General features: G+C 45.6%; 1 protein-coding gene across 2 annotated transcripts in view; it reads right to left on the bottom strand.

Moving 5' to 3' along the window:
- Window positions 1-1,194: 1,194 nt before the first annotated feature.
- The window catches only part of FCHSD2 (FCH and double SH3 domains 2), a 150,684-nt gene continuing 134,091 nt past the window's right edge, over window positions 1,195-17,787 (bottom strand). For both annotated transcript variants that reach the window (XM_088140448.1, XM_088140449.1), the window contains 7 exons: window positions 14,146-14,280; window positions 10,516-10,599; window positions 10,207-10,384; window positions 9,758-9,978; window positions 4,840-4,969; window positions 4,501-4,592; window positions 1,195-4,107 (listed from right to left, as the gene is read on the bottom strand). In XM_088140448.1, coding sequence (XP_087996574.1) covers window positions 4,027-4,107; window positions 4,501-4,592; window positions 4,840-4,969; window positions 9,758-9,978; window positions 10,207-10,384; window positions 10,516-10,599; window positions 14,146-14,280 — 921 coding nt within the window. In that variant the 3' untranslated portion in view covers window positions 1,195-4,026. The remainder of the gene's footprint in view (window positions 4,108-4,500; window positions 4,593-4,839; window positions 4,970-9,757; window positions 9,979-10,206; window positions 10,385-10,515; window positions 10,600-14,145; window positions 14,281-17,787) is intronic.

Here is a 17,787-nt window from a genome sequence, read left to right as displayed (position 1 = left end):
AGACCTAGAACCATCACCCAGTTGGGCTCCATTCCAGTGACTGCATGGACATGTTTATGCAATTCTCTCAACTATAGCAGAAAAGCAGTTTCTTAGTGTCTTCTGGGATTTTTTTTTTTCCAAATTCCCAGTCTAGTATACGGCTTTGGGACTTCTGTGTGGTCTCCCATCCATGTTAAAAAAAAAATGAAGGGGAGCCAAGCAATGGTGGGGAGTTTTTACAATCGCTTGGTTGGGCTGGACACAAGGATGGACTTTGGCTGCTGACCATGGTTATTTTTGTTTTAAAATTAAAACATGTGGCTATCAATGTTTTAAATGTTTGTACATTGGTTTTTAACGTGCTTTTTTACTGGATTGTTGTTTTAACTGTTGTGAGCCACCCAGAGTCACTTAGGTGAGATGGGCAGCTATGCAAATTGAATGAATGAATGGATGAACACAAATTAAATCAATTGCAGATGTTCTCCTGGTCAAAGACGCTTGCAAAGATTATCACGCTGAAGACATATTATGCAATACCTGATGATTTAAAGCCACTTTTTATTATTCAACATTTTATACATAATAAATACAAAGTTACACAGCCAATATAAAGAAAGCATTTGGGGGTTGCTTCCAGTTTATTGACACTGTACATGGGTGATATGTTTGATTGCATGCCCTGTATGAAGTTTAAAAAGGAGGCGTATTTTACAACTTTTTAAAAAATAAAAATTAGCAGCTCTTACAGAAAATATTTTTAAAATAGAACTAAGGAACTTTTATTTAAATAACACTTTTCTGAATTTGGGCAATCTGAGTACAGCAACAACAAAAACCAAACGAAACGAAACGAAAAAAAAAATGCAGAAAAACTGGCCAACTAATGGGAACATGGGAATATTATTGGCAACACACTTTTGTTTTTCATGAAACATTTAAAAATGTTTGCAGTAAAGTTTTTTCTTAAAAAACTGATTTAAAAAACTTTAAGAATAAGTCTAATAAACACTTAAAGACCTCAACAGATCAACAGCACAAAAAATGCACGCCCCCCTCCCCCCCCAGCCCCAAAACCTTCACAGGAATCTACCAGATACTGGCACCTGCTGCGGACAAGTTGGTTATGTTTAAATCTGCTCCTCCTTTGTGTAGGCCACATGAACAAAGATTGGCCAAGAAAAGAAAAGAAGGAAAAGAAAGGAAAGGAAAGGGAAGGGAAGGGAAGGGAAGGGAAGGGAAGGGAAGGGAAGGGAAGGGAAGGGAAGGAAAGGAAAGGAAAGGAAAGGAAAGGAAAGGAAAGGAAAGGAAAGGAAAGGAAAGGAAAGGAAAAGAGGAGCTTTCTGGATAGACCCAGCCAAGATTATCTGTGCAAAGTTTAAGATGAAGCTCTTCTCAAACGATTTCACAAAATGAAGCCAAGGAATTGGGGGAAAAAATGGACACACAAGAGCTTGTTTAATCTTACTTATGGTAGAACTCCAAACACATTGTGTAGGTGAGTTTATACATTCTATCCCTTTAGCAGGGAAGTACTTGGGACGGATTATAGGGTGCCAGGTCAGTGTCGACCCTTCGTGCCCACATCGATTTTCTCCAGGAGGATCTGTCCCCAACCTGGAACTTCAGGTCTTCCAATGGTGCCCCCATCGGCACTGTAACTGACTCCATCCACCTCGCCCTCTTCTTCTCTTTCCTTCCACCTTTCCCAGCATTATGGACTTCTCCAGAGAGCTGGATCTTCTCATGATGTGCCCAAAATACGACCCTCTGAGCCTGGTCACTGGTGACGCGAATGAGAAGTCTGGATGGATTTGTTCGATGACCTATCAGTTTGTTTTCTCAGGCGTCTTCTCCAACACCAAAGTTCAAAAACGTCAATACTCATTTTGTAACGTCCTCCCCCCCCCGGACCGGTTTTCCCTATATGAACCTTGATGCTCAGACACCCAAATGCAAAATACATTTCTTCCCAACCTTTTGTCTTGTTTCACTTTAACTCAGGCTTAATAACTGAACCACCTTTATTCAACGTCAATGTGGTCTGTTCAGAAAAAAACAAGAGTTTTAAAAGTTGCCTCATGACATTCACCCTGAAAGTTGACTAAGAAAGCTATTCAGAACGGCAGACCAACTTTGGCAAGGTTTGACCCCAGGAGGGAGACCCATGGCAATTTGACAGTGGTGAGACGGAGCCCCCCGGGTTGATGCGATAACAACTTTCTTTTCTTTTCCTTCTTTCCCTCCCTGCCCATTGTCCATTTTTACTGGGCTTTGGAAAAAGTCCTGCAAAAATCTGTTGGAAAAGAGATGAGGTTGAACCCAGCAAAACCAATTTATATATGACCGGGAGCAATGGCTCCATCGAAGAGATGTCAAAGCTCTGTGTGTGCCAGAGCGAGAGAGAGAAAACAAGTTGATGACCATCTCCAGCTTTAATTCCCTGGGTTTGGGTGGCCACGAGGGTTGTGCAGAGACAGGCACTAGGGCTACCCCACACTAGAGGCCACCGGTCAGTATGCTAAAGATTCAGTTTCTTGAACACTAGCTGGAAGTCCCAATGACATGTTGTGAATGTCAGAGAGTAAATTATTCAGCAATAATAGGAGAAGAAGTGATCGAAGTTGAGGGAGGGCGGGAGGGAGGGAGGAAGGAGGGGAAGTTAGAAAAAGTAAAAGAAAAAACTATAAGGAAGGGAGGGAGGGAAGTTAGAAAAAGTACAAGGAAGAAAAGTATAATTAGGGAAGGAAGGAAGGAAGGAAGGAAGGAAGGAAGGAAGGAAGGAAGGAAGGAAGGAAGGAAGGAAGGAAGGAAGGAAGGAAGGAAGGAAGGAAGGAAGGAAGTAGGTAGGTAGGTAGGTAGGTAGGTAGGTTATAAAAAGTAAAAGAAAAAACTATAGTGAAGAAAGGAAGGCAATTTCAAAAGGAAATGAATGGCTATTTCCAGCTCTACAATGAAAATGCTGCTTATTCAATTTTCTCCTAAGAAAACAGGTTGCTACGAATTCAGCACTTATGTAGTAGATAATCCACTGCGTAAATATCAGTACAAAAGGAACACAATGCTCAGGTTTCACTGTCCATTCTGGAAGAGGGACAAGGCCCTTGTTTAACTCCCTTAAGATCTGCCGTGCTTTTGTAGAACTTTTTTTTTCCACCTCAAGGTGTGGGGAGGAGAGAAAAGGGGAGGCAAAAAAAAAGAGGGGCCAGCCTCTTCTTAAACTGACACTCGTGTGCTGCCTTTTCTGTTCCGTATGTTCTGACCATATAGGTGATGCTACTTGAAAAGGTTGAAAAAAAGATTTTAATACATTCCTATGACAACAGTAATATTCTGCACTAATGCACATGGTATATATATGCCATGATTTGGAGCAGGTCTACAGATTACACTCCCTATGCAGAAAAGCCCTCCTCTCGTGATCCGCTGTGAATGCTGCAAACGGTAACCCCGATCTTTCCTCCTCAAGTGCCAAAGAAATGTTCACCGGGCTGAGGAAGGAAAGTCGCCGGTCTAAACGTGGCAGCTTCCAGATGTTGCGACTGCAGCCCCAGCTCACAAGGCCGGTGGGCGTGCTGAGCGGCAGTGATGAGGATCAAGGTCCTGCCACATCTGGAAGTCACCAGGTAGAAGGATGAATCAGACCCTGTTGGGGTGAGGCCACTTACCCCAACTAATGTTGTCATCGTATGGCTGTAATTTGTAGACTGGCCACATGTAGCAGGGAGGAAGGTGCTCTGGTGCACCCCTAAAAAGGAAATTAGCTGACGTTCAGCTGAAAAGGCATGGCTGCTTGCTTTGTGCTACGAGGGTGGATCTATAAAGTGAAACCGAACAACCACAAATAAAAAAGGCACAAAATATCCATGACCACGGGAAGAAGAATCTACCAACACATCAGTGTTCCTGGAAGACCTTCCTGTTTCTCCTCGATCTTTTAAAGAGTCTCCTCCGTCAAACAAACGTGCCTTACGAGGGCGGTGAACGAAGCACCGCCAGCATTTGGCCTGGACTCTAGCGCTGTGAGGTGGCTCCTCCCTTCGGTCACACCAAGGTGATTTCCACGTCTTCGATCTTCTCGGGGGGCCTACGATGTTGGGTGGGTGGTGGTGGAGCAGCCCGCACCTGAAACCGCCCAAACATACAACGATGAGAAGAAAACCACGTCAAGTACGGGAGATTACACTGACTGGTCCAACAGAGCACACACAATGGGAACTTCCAAAGTTTCAAGGAAACATGGTCAAATATTAACCATATTTTCCATTTCGACATCACACTTTGAAGGAAAGTGGAGGGAAAACTTCTGAATTCCACCTCTCAGAAGACAACTGGAACATGCAAATTGGAGGGCAAGATGGAGTCACAGCTGGCTGCCCTGTAGTTTAGCAGCCCGGTGACCTGTGAACTTAACCTCTGTTCTAACTCAGTTTGTGCCTGGAGCAGGCCCAACCAACCTGCTCCTCTAGTGCACGCCCATTTCATTTCTATTGCTCGGTGGCACGTCTTAAAACTTACAGGTCTCAGTTTGCCATATGAAGTGCTTTCAGGAAGAAGTCGTGGTGGCTGGGAAAATCCAGGGGAATTTGAAGTGAGGTTGTTTTCTGAAACTGCAACAAAAGGGAAAAAAATTCAATGACCATGCTTCAAGGGCAGTGCTTCTCAACCTCAGCAACTTTAAGAGGTGTGGACTTCACCTCCCAGAATTCCCCAGCCAGCCATGCTGGCTGGGGAATTCTGGGAGGTGAAGTCCACACCTCTTAAAGTTGCTGAGGTTGAGTCTAAGGATGCACCACTTAGAAACTTTTTGTTGGAAGTTTAAGATTCCTGGGCTGGGCCTTTCGGCGCCTCTCTTACCGTTGGCCGATGGAGACCGCGGGAAGCCTTGGGCTCCTCTTTTGTCAGGACTTGGGAAAGGACTGGTCGGGGGCTGGTCGTACAGGGGCAGTGGCGCCAGAGAGTTTTGGGGCTTTGGAGACGGAAAGACCTGCGGGGAAACGGGGAGACTGCGTTAAAGAAGACGGGTCTTCTCGGCTACGGAAAGAGCCATTTCTGCTAACGGAGCGAACTGTCTCAAAATCCAGGACATCGCCTGACCACCACAGAGGGAGTTGCTTCCAAAACTGGAGAATAACCAGCTAAAAATGCTGCTCTGCAAGCTGATTTGCAAGCAGTGGAAGACTGTCGCCCTGCAGGTCCACGCGGCTCCCATTCTGCTTGTGTTTAGAAAGCAACTGAACTCAGTCTTCGTCCCGTTCGGTTCTGGTTGATGTGGATGGCCGCCGGAGGGATTTCCAATTATATGCAGGTAGTCCTTACTTACCGACCACAGTTGGGACTGGCAACTCCGTTGCTAAGTGGCACGGTCATTAAGCACTATGTCACATGACTGCACCCATTTATGATGTCAGTTCTGGCTGCAGTTAAGTGAATCACCACAGGTTGTTAAGCACGATGTCACATGACTGCCCCTTGCAGTCTCCTGCCGGCTTCCCCATTGACGTTGCTTGTCGGAAGCTGGCTGGGAAGGTCGCAAATGGCGATCACCTGACTGCAGGAACTGGAGCCGTCGTAAATGCACACCAGTTGCCAAGCGCCTGAATTGCGATCATGTGACTGTGTGGATGCTGTGATGGCTGCAACTTCGAGGACTAGTTGTCTCTATTTTCAGCACCATCATAAGTTTGAATGGTCACTGAACAAGTAGTCGGTAAGCGAGGACTACCTGTAATTATTTCTTTTGTGTTCTTGGTGATGCATGATTGGTTTTATTTTGTCTTAAGTGTTCATGTGTTAGCCACCCAGAGTCCTTGTACTCTGGGGCAAATTATATATACTGTATGTAAGTAAGTATGGTGTTGGAAAAGAGTCCTGAGAATAACATAGACAGCCAAGAATCCAAACCACTGGATCAACCCAGAGTTCTTACTCAAGGAACAAATGACCAGGCTCAAATTATCTTATTTTGGACACATTATGCAAAGACCTAGCTCTTTGGAGAAGGCTCTGATACTGGGTAGGAAAGAGAAGAAGATGGTCTGTACTCAGTTTCAGGAGTGATGGGGGCACTGTTGGTAGGCCTGAAGGGCCAGGTTGGGGACAGATCCTCCTGGAGAAAATCTATCTAAGTGGTCATTAAGAGTCAACACCAACTTGATAGCACATAATCAACCTATCAACTCCCTGGAGAAATCTATAATCCTGGGAAAAGTGGAAGAAAAGAGAAGAAGAGGATGAGATGGACAGACTCAGTTACAGTGGCAATGGGGGCACCATTGGAAGACCTGAAGGACCAGGTTGGGGACAGAAGATCATGGAAAAAATCTACCTCTGTGGTCACTAGGAGTCAATAACAATTTGATGGCATATAATCAACCAATCAATGTAAGTAAACAAATATTCAAATTTCTTGGGGAAAAAAGAGGAAATGCCTGTTTCTTAAATTTATTTATTAAACCAATGGTGCAATAAACAAAATGGCCCTCTCAGGCCAGGGGGATCTAGGCCAGGCTGAGCCTGTTATCAAATCACAAAATGGAAGGGTTTGAAGGGACCTTGGAGGCCACCTAGTCCCACTCCCTGCCCAGTGTGGGATCCACCATTTCAACAGGGGCCACTTCCACTAGTGCTGGATTTCTTCCCATGGACCTAACCAGAGGATCAGTGTAATCTGACTTCAGCCACAAAAGCTTGTCTACCTACTTCTCTTCCCAACAAAATAAAGACAGCCCTTCGCGTCTGGATAGCACAGGAAAGGCAACGGCATGGCCTGAAGAAGACTTTGAAAGGCAGTCGTTCGGTTGCGGCTGAAAATGAGGACATGAGATCAGGAAGAAAAAGCTGACCCTCAACCAAAGGCACACTTTGTACCCTGATGGCACAGCAGTCAATGGCAGGAAGGGGCTAGAGCATTTCCTCTTTTTCCCTTCCTTCCTTCCTGTTCTTTTCATTTGGGCAACGTGTCTGAGCTCAGCCTTGGCTGAAAGTCTAGACTCGCCGGCCAGAGTATTCGAAAGGCTCAGCCCAAGAGGAGAGGGGGCGGGGGGTCAGCTGCCGACCTCCAAAAATCTTTCTTTTGCCTTACGTGGCACATGAACACTTAGCAGCAGGGCAGGAAAGAGGACACGGACACCAGTGAACCCATTTCGAAATACAGGGACTGCAGAAAAGTTTAGGAGCCTGGGAAAAAGACATTCCAGCTCTGGAGAATGGGGGAAAAGGAAGACGGTCACGGTAGCATTTTTCAGGTACCAAGAGGGCTGCTGCACAGAAGAAGGGAAATATCTATTCTCCATTGTCCCCAGATGCAAGACACAGAGCTTTCATTAATTAAAATAAAATAAATTCCTTTAATTAATTTCAGGTTTTAAATTACAGGAAGGCAGATCCCAGTTGAAAGTTAGGAAAACTTCCCCAATGGTAATAGTGATTCAGCAGCGGAACTAATCCCCAGCAGAGGCCATGGGCTCCTTTTTCCTGGACGGCCATTGGTCAAGGATGCTTTAATTTAGATTCCTGTACTCAGTGTGTGTGCGTGCGTGCCTGTGTGTGTGTGTGGACTAGATGGCCTCAAGGAACCCCTTCCGAGTGGGGGTGGCCTTTAGCTTACATACATTATGAACTTGCTTTCCAGGGGAACGCCTGAACAGAAAGCTATTTCTAGAGCAAACTGCAGGTCCAGCCACATCTGCTTTCCAGGCCCCGGAACAGTTCTGCAAGCCTTAAAAATATGTCACTCGACCCTCCTGCCCCGCTCTGCCAGGCCTGAAACCAGAGATGCTCACCGCTCATCCCCAGGGCTGCGTGAGCCCCTCCAGAGCTCTGGATGCTCAGAAACCTTGCAAAGACTATTTTTAGCATGAGAGATGGTAAGTAATCAAGTCAATTCCATTTTATTTTAAGATAATTTCGTTATATTTAAATTTAAATCACATCAAATCAAATGGAGCTTTTGCTCTCAATTCATCCTTCTGACTTCCCCCACTGTCTGGAGTGGCAGCTTTCCAATGACACAGAAGGAGCACCCACCCAGCCCCACCTTAGCACACAGGGAGAACACCAAAGGTTCTCTCATGCAGTTCTTGACCGATCTTAAAAAATGTAACAGAAGTGGAGATGAAGCAGAAAGGACTGGCATTACAAGATGGTTCCAATCTGGCTATCTGACTCTTTTAAGACTAGGAATGGGAGATGGGAATGACCAGGGAGGCACCCTGTTCTCAGGGCGTGAGTATACCCAGTTTAGTGATGGCCCCCATGGCTAAGACTGCCTTTTCTGGCTTTAATGGGATGTTCCTAATGGGCCCCTACAATTCCCAAAATTCTGGACTAACCATGGTCTCCTGATTAGGAACCGCAGAAGTGGATGTCCCCACAGAAGCAGACACCAGGTTGGATGTGGCTGCTTTAATCAGGGTGAGGAGAGAGGAAGGCGGTAGAACAGCCAAGGGAATGTTTGTGTGTCTTTCTCCAGAAATTCTCCCATCTCCCCTGCCCATCGTAGGTCTGCTATACAGAGACCATGGCTTCCTTGTCCAAAACTGGCGGATGGCGCATCTGGGTTGGCGGGATTCCCTGCAAATCTTGCCCTTCTCTCCAAGACACGAAAAATTGTCTGCTTACGTACCCACTTGCAACACTCTCGGCTCTGGAGTCTCCAAAGTTGCAGATCCACCTCAAGACGTTTGCACGTCCTTCTTTAAAAAATTAGGGGTGGAGCTTCTAAGCTGGTGTTTTTCAACCTTGGCCACTTTAAGATGGGTGGATTTCAACTCCCAGGATTCCCCAGCCAGCATGGCTGGCTGGGGAATCCTGGGAGTTGAAGTCCACCCATCTTAAAGTGGCCAAGGTTGAGAAACACTGTATTTCCTCAAAAACCCATCTCTACCAATAAAAGGAGGGAGAGCAGGGAACCACTTTATCTCTTCCCAGTCCTTGGGACAAAATAAAGTGATGTCAGGTGGGCCAGGGAACCATTTCTCTCCTGGAAGCCAACCTGGAAGCGATTCAAAACCAGTCAGTGCCCAAGTCCAAATGACAGGTGCAAGGTTTTCTGGGATCGGCAAGGAATTACCATACGTTTGTGCCATTTTATGCTAAAATCGGAACCCTGTTCATAGACCTTATTAGGAAGGAAAAACTCTGTAAGGTAGGACAGTCGGGGGAATGTCAGACTGTTTTTGAACCGCTGAAGGTCACTCTTACAAGCCCAAGATGATGATAAAACCTTTATGGTGACCACAGATGCTTCCGAGAGGGGAACTGGGGCGGTTTTAACCCAGGTGGGCTAAGACAGGGTTCCCCATCCCTATGCCATCAAGTTGTTGTTGACTCTTAGTGACCACATAAATCAGTCTTTCTCAACCTTGGCAACTTATAGATGGATGGACTTCAACTCCCAGAATTCTCCCAACCAGCATGCTGGCTGGGGAATTCTGGGAGTTGAAGTCCACACATCTATAAGTTGCCAAGGTTGAGAAACACTGGTGTAGATAGATAAAAGTGCCTGAAAAGGAATTTTATGCTATTGTGGCTGCCTTACAGAAATTATACAATTTCCTGTGAGGCTGTAGATTTGAACTTAAGACTGATCAGGCCCCACTCGAATGGCTGTGTGAAGCTCAGCATAAGAAGACGACATTTATCTGGCAGAGCCTTGCTTTGCAAGAAAAGGACTTTAGCCTAGTTTTGTTGGGAAGGGAAGAACAACATTGTGGCAGATGTTTTATCCACAGGTCTCTTTGAGGACAGCTCCCACCCCGGTTGGCGCCAATACCTGAACTTCAGCGATACATGTAACCTCTCCGTTTTCGGAAGCTGTCAGTTCTTCAACCAGCACGGAAGGGAAAACCCCGACGCGGCCGTTGAATTCTCCTTCCCAGAATCCGTCGTCATCCTGGTTTTCTTTGTTCAGGATGCGGATTATCGCTCCCTCCGGAAAGGAGAGCTCGTCATCGGTCTGGCCCTCGTAATCGTAAAGTGCTTTTACAAAACAGACTGGAAGGGAAAGTGGAAACGGAACAGCATCAGCGTTTGCATGCGGGAAACCTACCTGGGCCACAAGACTTGGAATTCTGAGTGCTCTTCTTGCAACATGTGTCACTAAGAAGCCGCACTAAGAAGTACACCCTGCGTGTGGCTGAGAGCGTGCTGTTTTATGTCTTGGGCATGCAGCACAGCAGGGCGTCTACCGACCCCCCAAGATTCAGCCCTGCGGGCACTTACCACTGGAGTCTCCATTAAGGCTTCCCGAGACTAGCTCGGCTTCGGCTGAATTGCTGGAAGTATGCGACCGGCTGTCTAACGCTGCCAGGGACTGCAACATGCTCAAGAGGCTGTTTGAGGTCGGGAACTGCAAATATTTCTCCGGGACGTAGCCAACATGGCCTGACTTATTTCGGGCCTGTGAAAGCGGGGAAGACGAACACGCTCAGTGGAAGAGAGACACGGGATAAGCCAGCGTAAAAAAGACAAGCAGCTGCCCGCCACGGCTCCTTTCAGCATGCCACAATGACAGGAAAAACTAAATGATACCTTTACCCAGTCTTCCATATCTCCATCTTCTATCACTTCCAAAACCTCGTGTTCCTCGATGGTTAATTCATCCGGCTGCGAAGCCTGTGGCGAAGGAGAGGCGTGTAAAAATTGCAGGAGGAGGCTTTGGGGGGTGGGGGGTGAGTCCTCCTTTAAAATTAAGTAAATTGGGGCCAGCACTACCTCTGATAGCACGACTACCAGATGTATGCAGAAAAGAACGCTTAATGGCCCAGATTTAGTTTTAATCGGTATTTTTTGTAGCAGGAGTCATGTTCTGCAGCTCGATCCTGTCTCCCCTCCTGTGGAGTCGTTTTAAGGGGAAAAGCCCCTATTATTCTAACAATTATATTAAAAAATTTAAAAGGAGCAGGTGGCAGCTGTGGCTAGGAGGGCCTTTGCACAGCCTAGGCCTGGGGTCAGTTGCACCTGTTCCTGGACCGGGGGGCCCTGCTCACGGTCACTCGTGCCCTTGCAATGTCCAGTTTGGACTACTGCAATGCACTTTATGTGGGGCTGCCCTTGAAGAGTATACAGAAGCTTCAACTGATGCCAAATGCAGCGGCACGGGGAGTTACTGGTGCCAGTTACTTGGCCCATGTGACATCACTGCTCTGCGAGCTGCATCGGCTTCCAGTGGCCTTCTGGGTGCAATTCAAGGTGCTGGTTGTCACCTTCAAAGTCTTTCACTGCTTAGGACTGGGTTACTTATGGGACTGTCTCTCCCCAGTTGTTTCTACCTGTCCTTTCCGATTTGGCAGGAAGGGCCTGCTCCGGGTACTGTCAGCTAGGGAGTGTCAGCTGGCGGGGCCCAGAAGAAGAGTTTTTTCTGCCGTGGCCCCTGCCCTTTGGAATGTCCTTCCCACGAGATTAGATTGGCCCCATCTCTATTGGCCTTTCGCAAGGCCTTCAAAACCTGTCTTTGTGCTTGAGCCTGGGGCCCTGGGTGTGGGTTGAAGCCTGTCTCCTGGTTGTACGGATGATGGATTAGATCAGTGTTTCTCAACCTCAGCAAATTTAAGCTGTGTGGACTTCAACTCCAAGAATGCTGGCTGGGGAATTCTGGGAGTTGAAGTCCACCCATCTTAAAGTTGCCAAGGTTGAGGAACCCTGGTTTAATGCATTTATGGAAAAATGCAGATGGAAAACATGTGGTGACATCAGAGGCATGTTCATTGGGAATATGAAAATTTCTGTATGTGGAAAATGCCTGTTGTTGGCTGAGAACCCAAAAGGATTTGCAGCAAATACTAAGCTGTACGATGCATCAAAAACAGATCTGAACATTAATGTATTGAAAACCAAGACGGTTGTGCTTCACAGGGAAAATGGAGTGAATGCCTACAAGCTTGAGATAAATGATGAAAAACTAGATTGCAGAGATGACTATCTGTAGCTTGCTAAAATGTTTATTAAAAATGAAAAAACAGATGGAGAAAATTTAAGTCACGTAAAAGGTGACAAAGGGGAGTGGTCAGTATGTGGTCTGTTGGGAGAAAGTAATGCTTGTTGAAACATACAAAAATGGCTCTGTTTAAGGAGCCAACTTTCTTATAGGAAAGCGAGAGTTGATTACGTCAAAAAAACCTACAAATTGAGTGTTGAATGCTGTAGGAATAGGGTGCTGAAAAACACAGAAAAACAAGGAGAGGCTCAAGAATGCATGGGTTGAATATAAATGGGAGTGATTGGTATGAAGGAAATGAGATGGCTTCAATGTATACAGAGAATGAATGAGGATGCAACTGCCAAAAAAGAAGGAGGAAGAGCAAAGTGGCTTGCAGGGGGGTGGGAAGACTGAGAAAGTTGCGGTTGAATAGAGTTGATGAGATCCTGAAAAAGAGAGAGAAGTTTACCGAAGCAAAGGGAACATAGGACATGGTAAAAGCTGGGAGGTCTTGCAAGGATAGGCAGATACGGAAGAAGAATGTTGAGATGGTTTAAGTCATATGCAGTGATGAATGGGGATTGAATTGCAAAACGAACAGGAAAGAGTGAATGGGTTGGAGAGGGAGGGCTGAGAAAGCTGGTGAGCCGATGACTCGTGGAGTTGATGAGATCCTCAAAAAGAAAGAAGTAGGATGTTTGAAGGGCAAAGGGCAATGTATGAAGCTGTGGATGGAAGCTGTGGATGTAGGAAGCAAGCTCAGAAATGCGGGAAGAGATATAATGAATGGAGTTGTCATAACTAGATTGTCAATGATATTTACTTACATTCTCCTTTCTTTTCCTTCTCCCCTGTCATTAATATCTTTTGTTTACAACACCCTACCCTTTTTCTGCACTCTGCTTAACACCGCTTACCCCTAAAAGGTTGGTATAAAGGTGTACGTGAGTAACTTTGGTGTTCATATAACAGGCGCTCCCATGTAAATTAGCAAATATATTACAGAATGGCCTGGTTTACACAATGTGCTAAGACAGTGATTGGGTTTCCTACAACATGGCGAGCCCCAAACTATCCAACCAGACCAGCGTTTTTCAACCTTGGCAACTTTAAGTTGTGTGGACTTCAACTCCCAGAATTCCCCAGCCAGCATGGCTGGCTGGGGAATTCTGGGAGTTGAAGTCCACACAGTTTAAAGCTGCCACGGTTGAGAAACACTGAACCAGACGGTATTTGTCTAGCATATTGTGCAAATTAAGCAACTCAGCTGGCATTTTCAAATGAGCTATTTTCTATGACTCCAAGGTCCTATTCCTGATCATTAATGGTGTACTGAAAATGGGAAAGGCGCTTTGTTTTGAGTTCAGAAAACTCAAGAGCAAACAAACCAGCTCAAAATATTCCAGCGAAACAGTTACAGTGGTTCTATTTCTTCAGAACAAAACATAAAATAGCTGAAGTGTTCTGTTTCGACGTTAAAAAAAGAAATAATCTTACACAGAACGTCCCATTTTCAGGGGATATTGTATGACTCAAACACCCCAATGCTGCTTGAAAAAAACAAGTTTTGACCTTGGGGGAAAAAAATCTTGGAATATATCCGTTTGACCTGGAATTCAAAATATTTCAAACTCAAAACACTTCATTTCCGCCTGAGATCTCAAAACATATATAGTGAACTGCATTTGCCTCAAAGACTCACTGACCCAGAGAGGAATACTTTCTGAGCTCCTTCTAATTTCCTTCTTAAAAGTTTCTAACCTCGACAATTTGGTATCAGTTGCAAACTTGGCCAGCTGACTGCTCATCCTGAATTTCAGATGGTTTAAATACAAATGAAAAAGCACTGGTCTCAGCGCTAACCCTTGGGGAAATCTCATTTGGCACATCTTCCCAATGTGGAAACGGACCATTCCTCCCTCCCCCGTTTCCTGTTCTTCAACCAGTTCCCACGTGGAGCAGCCCTTGTTCTCTTATCCCCAGGCTGCAGAGTTTGCTAAGGAGCATTTGGTGAGGACACGGGTGAAGAGGTTGGCTGCATCTTTACTCTGCAACGCTGGGCAGAACCTCGAAAAATATTGAGAGTTTTGTTCTGTTGGAACATACGCAAAATACTCGGAGAGGACATTCCACGTGGGCCTGTTTTGTTCCGAATCCCCCCAAATGGGTTCCTTGTGTGCCCTTAAGCAGCACCCAAGTTTGTATGAGAATCCGTTCTCCGCCAAGATTCTAAATGCACCTACCTTGTATGAATAAACAACTTTGCAGGTCAACGGGTAATTTCGGAGTGTGCCAGAAGGACTGGAGTTGCTGTCATCAAAAGCATCCATACCATCTTCCACTTCTTCTCCTTCTTCCCTTTCTAGGTCAACATTTAGCTAATGAAGAAAAATGGGAAGAGAGGATAAGCAACGCTTACTAAGTAAACCTGCTGCCTTCCTGAAGATAGGGGCAGAGTGAACACCCAGAAAGAATTTAAGCTGGAGACCTCGCTGCCATTGGTTGAGAAACAATTATTTCCATTTTATCTGTGTTTCCCCAATAAAAGTGGGGAAGCGAAGAATAAAGTGGAGTCCTTTAAGAAAAAAGCAGGATTGTGTCTGCAGCGTGATCGCCACTACAAATGACACGGGCATGCCTGGGAAAGAGGCAAGGCTGAAATGACTGGTGTGCCACAAGTGAACATGTCAAGGAAAGGATTGACACAGTGTGCATGTGCTGTGAAAAAAGGCCCATAGCGTGTTAGGGACAATAAGGAATGGTACTGAAAATAAAGATGCCAATAGCCAAATGCCCTTATCAGTGGTGGGACCAAATCTGGAATATGGTGAGCAGTTCTGGTTGCCGCACCTGAAAGGAATATAGTGGCGCTGGAGAAGGTCCGGAGGAGGGCAACTAAGATGATCCAGGGGCAGGAGCAGCTTCCCTATGAAGAAAGGTTGCGACATTGGGGGCTTTTTAGTCTAGAAGGGAGGCAAACGAGAGGGGACATGACGGAGGTGTACAGAATTAAGCACGGTGTAGGTAAGATGGATATGGAGAAGGCATTTTCCCTTTCCCAAAATACTAGAACCAGAGGTCACCCGATGAAATGGAATCTTGGAAGAATCAGGACAGACAAATATTTTTCTACCCAACGCCTAATTCACCTCTGGAATTTGCTACCATGAGATGTGGGACTGGCTACCCGCTTGGCTGGCTTCACGAAAGAGTTGGACCAATTCCCAGAAGTCTTGGAGATCCATGGCTCTTAGCCTGGATGGCAGTGGGGCTGCCTCTGAAGGCCATCTGCTGGGAGACGGGTGGGCTTCCTTGGGCAGTTGGTGGCCCACTGGGAGGACAGGCTGCTGGATGAGATAGGCCAGGGGTCTGATCCAGCAGGGCACCACTCATATTATGTTCTTACGGCCTACCACCCTTGGCAGGAATCCTGCTGCAAATTAGCCATCCATGTAGGGCCACATTATGACTTCCTCCATAAAAATAATAGTAATAAAATTATATTTCATATGATTTTCAAAATGTTCTTCATATTTTATAGAGAAACAGGGAATAGTAAATGCATTATATGTATTATTTTGTAATAATAATCAGTTGTTACCGATTAATTATGATGTCTGTCCGGTATCATCAAAGTTACTAAATTTTAGTATTCAGGCTATACCTATAGGATACAAGACCACTGGCTTGATGTTCAAATGTTGTACGTTTCTTGCCTCTTTTTATTAAAAAAAAAAAGCATGTCAATAAATAAATAATCCCTAAAAAAATAACTTCTACTTCATTTTTATTCTTTCTGATTTACAAAAAAACTAAAAACATTTTCAGGGGCCCTGGACACGGTGCCTATTCTGCCTAAGGGATCACTTGGTCCTGCATCCGTGGAGAAAAGTAAGAGGTGTATTGTTGAAGGCTTTCACGGCCGGAATACGATGGCTGGTGTGGGTCTTCTGGGCTGTGTGGCCGTGTTCTGGAAGTTTTGTTTCCTAACGTTTCGCCAGCATCTATGACTGGCATCTTCAGAGGGCTGCCCTCTGAAGATGCTGGTCACAGATGCTGGCGAAACGTTAGGAAACAAAACTTCCAGAACACGGCCACACAGCCCGGAAGATCCACACCAGCCAAAAGTAACAGGCTCTGTATCTGGAGGGGAAAATGCCACCAGCTCCAAAGTCTTGTTTTTTCCCTATTTCTGAAATCCTGGTTCAGCAGCTTTGCCAGAGGGCACCACTGAGGATGTCAGGTCCTTGGCAAGGCGAGCATAGCTGGCAGGTGGGGGGCTTCCTTTTTTTACTGGCGTTTCAATTGATCCTTGTTCTCATTTTAAACAGCTAAGCTAACCCTCCACCCTGCAATCCAAGGCATGCTTAAACCTTTCAGGGATGATGAGAAAGAACTGCCATTGCCTGTTTCTTAAGATGCCACTCTCCCCATATACTGGTTTGTCCACATCACACACTCGTTCAACTCCAGGAGTGCAACTTCTATTCAGAAAAAGGCTGCATGAGATCCAGGACTGATGCCAAAAGGCAACATTCAACTTCTGGGGGGGTAATTCTGCATGACCTCATCTTCGGAAGACACAGACTCATCTACACCACCCCAGACACTGACATATCTATCAAAACTGCCTGCTCCCATCGCAGGCTCGAATAGGAAGATGTTAGCCAGCAGCCTCTTCGGCGGGTGTCACAGTCATTCACAGGCATTTATGAAATCATTATTAATGTAAACTTCAAAACATTTGGAGCACATGTAAGTGTCCCAGCGCTGATGAGAAATCACCAGTGCCTGCCTTAATTTTTTATTTAATCGAATCAGAGTTGACTGTATGTGTTTGAGTTGCACATCAGACTGGGAGATTGATAGCGCAGTGATCCATACGCTCTTAAGACAAGTTCCCGTGAATCATCTCTCAGTTTCTAAAAGAGCTTTGCTCACTGATGCACAGACCTCCCCAGTGGTTCAGTTGCCATGAACAACCACACTGTGCAGTGCGAGAAGGATCCCTGGCATTTGTCCTTATAGATCTTCCAATCCAGCAGATCATGCATTGCTCGATTTTGCTACGAGCTTATGGTAAGCCCTGCTAGCCCGTTATTTTGTATGAAATCCAAAGCAGGCCACAGAGGTAAATTTGGACATTTCAAGATATTTGATGAGGGTCCCCCCCCCCCCCCGCTTTTAGCATCTGTTCAATAGAAATGGTCAAGGGCAACTTCCAACTTGTATTCTAGCAAGGACATGTATGCAAAACTATATTTTAAAATAAAACATGGCAACAGATTTTGGATTATCAAGAAAAAGGAATGGAAAGGGACTGTAGGAAATGTAAAAGAGAATACAAAAGAAAAAAAATGGGTTTTTGTTTTGCAATGTTAGACTTTACTTTTTTTAAACAAAGACACTACCTTCAAGGGAGCATCAGGTAAAGCCAATCCTTTATAGCTAAGGCTGGGTGGGAAGGAAAAAAATGGAAATGAGACTGTATCCTCTCCCACCCCTGCATCTCCCAATCCATTAGAAATTCAGGCAGAGGAAGAGTGTTGGGGAAAATCCAGGTTTCACAAAAAGAAACTGAGGCAGGGAGCCAAATGAAGGGGGGAAGGGGATGAAGGGGTGAGCGTGTTTCTCCCTCTTTGCATCTTGGCACAGAAGGACCCTCAAGGCTCACTTCCTTAGATTCTCAGCCCAGGAGATGCAACTCTTGGCGCTCAGGCATGTCTCCGTTTCTTCTTCCTTCCTGTTGAAATGCACACTGCATCCTTCTTGGAGGCAGGGAACTTTCTCGTTTGGGTCATTGTCTGAACCGCGCGCTTGGATGTCAATGGCAAGTGATCCCTCTGCTGGAATCTCACCAGATCCAAAATGCCATTTGCAATTCT

The sequence above is a fragment of the Python bivittatus genome, unplaced genomic scaffold (assembly GCF_059951505.1).
Source record: "Python bivittatus isolate LINGU-HERP-01145 unplaced genomic scaffold, Pbiv_v1 ctg000340_np1212, whole genome shotgun sequence".
NCBI classification, from domain to species: domain Eukaryota; kingdom Metazoa; phylum Chordata; class Lepidosauria; order Squamata; family Pythonidae; genus Python; species Python bivittatus.
This window is presented reverse-complemented; position numbering and strand designations above follow the sequence as displayed.